The 5,195-nt window shown below is 30.7% G+C and overlaps 1 protein-coding gene across 1 annotated transcript; it reads right to left on the bottom strand.

Annotated features, from left to right (window-relative positions):
- Nucleotides 287-1,883, bottom strand: LOC110269869. The gene is made up of 3 exons (XM_021117703.1): nucleotides 1,667-1,883; nucleotides 1,034-1,230; nucleotides 287-925 (listed from the first exon to the last, which is right to left on the bottom strand). Exons 2-3 carry the CDS (start codon nucleotides 1,227-1,229, stop codon nucleotides 567-569), a joined length of 555 nt encoding a protein of 184 aa, XP_020973362.1. The 5' UTR covers nucleotide 1,230; nucleotides 1,667-1,883; the 3' UTR covers nucleotides 287-566.

The following is a 5,195-nucleotide window of genomic DNA, read 5'->3' as shown; positions in this document are numbered from 1 at the left end:
CATGCGCATCTTGTATGAGTGATTTTTATTGGATTTAAGCCAACTTGATTAAATTTGGGTGTCAACAAAATAAAAATATGTAATGAAACTATCAAAACATTATCCACACTCATCTTATCTAAATTCTAGAATCACTCTAAAATATAAATACAATTTTAAAGATCAATCTAAATATGAACTCTCAAAAAATTATATTATCTTCTAGTGAATACAAATTTCTCACTCTCCTTTTACAACATATAAAAGAATTTGTCAAAAAAAAAATTTTTAAACACTAAAACCAAAAGCAAGAGAAAACACACGAAAAACAAATTGACTAATATCTTACATGAATTGGTTAAAAAAAATCTTTAAACACTAAATTTAAAGCAAGAGAAAACACAGGAAAAACAAATTGAATAATATCTAACAAGATTTCATCATGACATCACAGTTAGAAGTTCTTATCTACTCTAAAAGTAAGAGAAATATAAATTTGGACGGAATATAAATCTTGACGGACATACAGTCACTAATGTTTGAATTAGAAGAAAAATCTCTTCTTCTAAGATGATAGCCAACCAAATTTATTTGTGTTTTGGTTCTTTCTGTTGGGTATTCTTATTCTTAATATGAATCCTTGTTCTAAGATGAAAGCCTCCATGATTTACAGCATCAAGAAACTCTTCCAAGCCAAATTGATTATCTGAGTTTTTCTCTGAATTTTGCTCCTTTCTGTTTCCACCTTTTACTCTTACAATTCTTTCAAACGGCTTCTTTGGGTTCATTGTCAAGAATTTTATTATTTGAAATTCCTCCTTCTCCTTCTTCCTCTTCATTTTCTTTTCTTTTTTCTTATCAACCCTCTTAACAACGATTATGCGTTTGGCACTCTTCTTCTCTATGTAATTCAATGTCTTCAATAAATTACTAAAGTCATAGCAATCTGTTACACATGTTAAGTTTAAATTTATAATTAAAAAATAAAAAGATACTCACAATGATTTCAAGATTATTATTGAATTTAAATTTAAAAAAAAAATGAAACACTAACCTTTTGAGAGAGATTGAATTGAATTAGGATCTTGATTAGTTGCAGAACCAAGAATAATGGAAGAACTTTGGTTTCTTATGGTGATATCAGAATTTAACAGAGCGTTTGACATTTCAGCAAAACTATCAAAACATGAAGGTTTTTCATGGCTACAATTGTGGGCTTTGTCACTCTTTCTTTTCGATTCTGGTTTCATTCTGCAATGCGAATTCACGTAAAGACATGAGAATTTTGAAGGATTCTTTTATTTGTACATTTTCAAGGAGATATAAATTAGCCTATAAATTTAATTTTGATGCACTAAAACAGTTTTTAGGTATCCAATTCCAATTACATAGTGTCAAGTCATAAAAAATAATTGAACCAACTGCATAAATTACTTTACTTAACAGTATATCAAAATTAAACTCTGGAATATTACTTGTATATTTTTGTAGCTTTAAAATGTGGAAATATTGATCCGTCTATGTCTAGAATCCTAATCTCAATTTGAAGCACAAAAAATACTAAATTCACGACCAAATTAAAACTATTAACAATAAAATAAGGAAACCAATGATGCAATTAGAGAGTGATTGGAATGTCTCACAGGCACAGCCATTATTGAAGAAGAATAAGGGAATGGAAACATACCTTAAACAACAGAAGAAGCGATCGCAATACGCAAACTATTATCGTGGTAAGTGGTAACTGCTATGCGTCAATATACACACCGCCTCAGAAACTTTAACACTCTGCTACTAATCTTATGTGTGCTTTTTTTTTTTTATGTGTGCTTTTTGGGTTTCGCTTTTGTTCTTTTCTTTCTCTTGTTGGGCCTGTAGCCCACTCATGTAGCTGAAATAAATCTCTCAATCAAGATTATTTTGCCTTGACCAAAAAATAAAAAAATCAAGATTATTTTGCGAGTTAGGTCCAAAAAAAACAATGATTATTTTGCGAGCTAAACGAGCTAATTGTTGACCTGCTAATAAATCTCAGTCATTGATTCAAATAATTAAATATTACAATTAGTAAGAAGTAGATTAACTATGAGACCTTATTTTTAACGTAGAAGACTTGTGCTGCAATAACTATTTTATAGTTATTAGGGTTTATGTGTTATTAAATCTGACATAGTTTAAATTTTGAAATATGATAGAAGTTAAAATTTTAAAATAAAATATAACAAATTTTGAAAAAACAAACATAAATTTACAAATTACAATAGAATTTTGCAATAATAAATAACTAAAAGTGTTAGGAGAAGAAAAGTAGCTTACGTAACAACTTATGATTCATTACTAATTTTTGGGTTTAAAGAGTTTTATTTAATTTATTGTGATGACAAATATTTAGTTTGGTTAATTAAGTTTGGTTAAATTAATTTTATGATTGGTTGTGTATTAAGTATTTTGGTATATAATAAAGGCTGAAGATGATGATTTGATTATATTGAAAAAGCTTTATCTCATCAAGAGCAAGAATTAATAGAAATCTAGAAGAGATTGCAGTTAATATTAGAAATAAAAATTGTGTCAATAATGATTATTCATTGGGAGAACAACGACTATTAAGATCAGGAGCTGCTGTTTTGTTATAAAAAGATGATCAAAAATAAAGAAAAAAAAAAACAGAAGAAAATAAAGAATATACAACCAGCAGGTTTGAGAGTCGTGATTCTTCTTTATTTAATTTCAAATTGATATATTTGAGTTTTAGATTATAGAGTCTTTCTATTTGAAAAGAAAAATACATGTTTTAGTATGAAAAATTGTGAGTGAAAACCAATGAAAGAAAAGACATGTCATAAGAAAAAAAGTCAAATAATTTCTGTTTAAGTTTGAGTCTTTATTATTGATTTTGTTTGGTTTTGAGGATTCTGATTTGTCTTGGTTTGTGAAACTCATAATTGTAGCTTTGTTTTTCTTGGGGTAGAAACGATTTGGATTTATTTGTCTTTATCTCTATATTTGAATTGGTGTTTGTAATCTTGTCGATCATTATAATAAAGTTGCACCATAATTGTAGTAAAAATTAGACATAGATCTCACTACACTTTAAAATTGAACTAAGATATATGTTGATGCCATTTTCTTTCATTCTTTATTTTTAAACTTCTGTAGTTGCAAAAGACAAATAAAATTTTTCTGTTTGTTCAAAAACTCTTTCTAAAACTAAAAGCGTCTTAATTCAAAAATAACCTTCCTTTAGAAGTAGTAGAGCAAAAATCTTTACCCTAAACCGAGAGTACATGGCAATTTAGTAATTATGACTCGAATTCTTAAATGAATGTGATTTATAATAATCAAGGTTTTGAGAATCGGACTAGGGGCGGAGCTAGATTAACTTTTAGGGAAGGGCTAAAAAAAACTTTATAATTAACAAAAAATAAAATAAAAATTTTAAGAAAGGCTAAATTAAAATTTATGCATAATTTATAAAGAAAACTTAATAGTTGGGGGAGGCCATTGCCCCCCTTGGCTTGTATGTGGCTCCGCCACTGAATCGGACGATCATCAAACTATTTTAATTATTAATTTATTGGTTTACTAGTTTAACCGGTTCAACCGGAAAAATCGTTTTGTAGTTATATCTCTAAAGTTTCAAATAATAGAAGCAGCAATCATTTAAGAAATGAACCCTTTTCTCTTCAAACTCTCTACAATTTCAGTAAAATGAACTACTGTTCATGTATTTGCGTACAGTTTTAGTCCAAAGCTTAAAAAAATATGCTTTTAACTAGCTTCTTAGTACAATCAGTTTTTAACATGTAAAATTAGAAATACAAAAGTTGTAAAATCCTTAACCTTATATTTTAATTAAGACTAAGATTAAGTAGCCCAGCTAGTATACAAAATATACTGAATTTCAAGTCCAAATCTAATTGACTAACAACTGCTGTATTATACATGTTTGCGAAGTACTCCAAAAGTGTATGAAATATTGAAATGCACCATTCAATGCAACAAAAACCTATGCAGGATGCAATGTACAACAAAAGTATAGTTCAGGACTTGTATATGGGAAAATAAGATAGTAAATAAAAAATAAAATTTTTTCACCATATCACCATATTTAAAAACTCATATATCCACCTTAAATAAAGACAAATAAATTAATCTCAAAATTAAGCCAGTCATAATGCAGCATGATTTGTGAAGCTTAATGACACACAAAAGTCAGTCTTAAGACCCAAATAAAAGGGTGCTTATAGAACATAATTCATATTTCCTAGCACTAGTATAACCTGACTCCTAATAATTCGAAGGCTAGATTTATTAATGGTATTGTGCTAGAATAAAAGCTCTAATTTCCGCAACCCACGCAGAAGCAGTCTATTTCCAGCATTCAAGGACAGCAAGGTTGGGAATGTTTTGAACAAAATATTGGAGTTGAATTAATTATTAAGACAGTCACAATTTATGCATAATTAAATCACAAAACAGTAAAACACAAACCAGCACATCAGCAGCAGCACATCACTACCCAAAAAGATCACAAAACACAAAACAACAGCAGAACAGAGCAGCCAGAGCTAATCAATAATCATTAATCAGATAATCATTCATTAAAAACATAAACATTCAATAATCTTTCAATGATATCTGAAAAGAGCATAAAAAAGAAACATGAACAAGTGAGCACTGTGCGGCCGACGAAGACTCAAAGAGACAAGCCCTGACTGCGGCGGACGGTGGCAAACACGGCTGCTCCTTGCGATTGGTGAATCTGAGACCGGACAGCGGTTGGAGACTTGGAGAACGCCGAAGGACGAAGAGAGAAACCTCGGACAACGACGGACGACGGCAGTGGCTCACTCCGTTCGGCGGCAGTGGAGGCTACCTAGGGTTTTCACTTTTTCTTTCTTTGAGTTGAGCTTTCCGATTACTTGATTAGTGAAGAACAAAGGAACGAACGAAAGAGGGGTAGTGGGAGGCACAGCACTGGGCACGCGTTCTTTTTTTTTTTTCCTTAAGAATTTAACCGAAACGACGTCGTCCATCCAAACAGGCCGGTTTTCAGTCCGGTCTAACCGTCCAGTTTCGTGCTGGTTCAGCGGTTTGTGTTTCGTTTTAAGATGATCGATTTTGAGTAGAGAACCAAATTATTTGTATTACCGGTTCATGGTCGGACCGGTTCAACCGGTCGATCTGATCCAATTTCAGAACCATAATAATAA

Source organism: Arachis ipaensis, chromosome B01 (genome assembly GCF_000816755.2).
Source record: "Arachis ipaensis cultivar K30076 chromosome B01, Araip1.1, whole genome shotgun sequence".
NCBI classification, from domain to species: Eukaryota; Viridiplantae; Streptophyta; class Magnoliopsida; order Fabales; family Fabaceae; genus Arachis; species Arachis ipaensis.
This window is presented reverse-complemented; position numbering and strand designations above follow the sequence as displayed.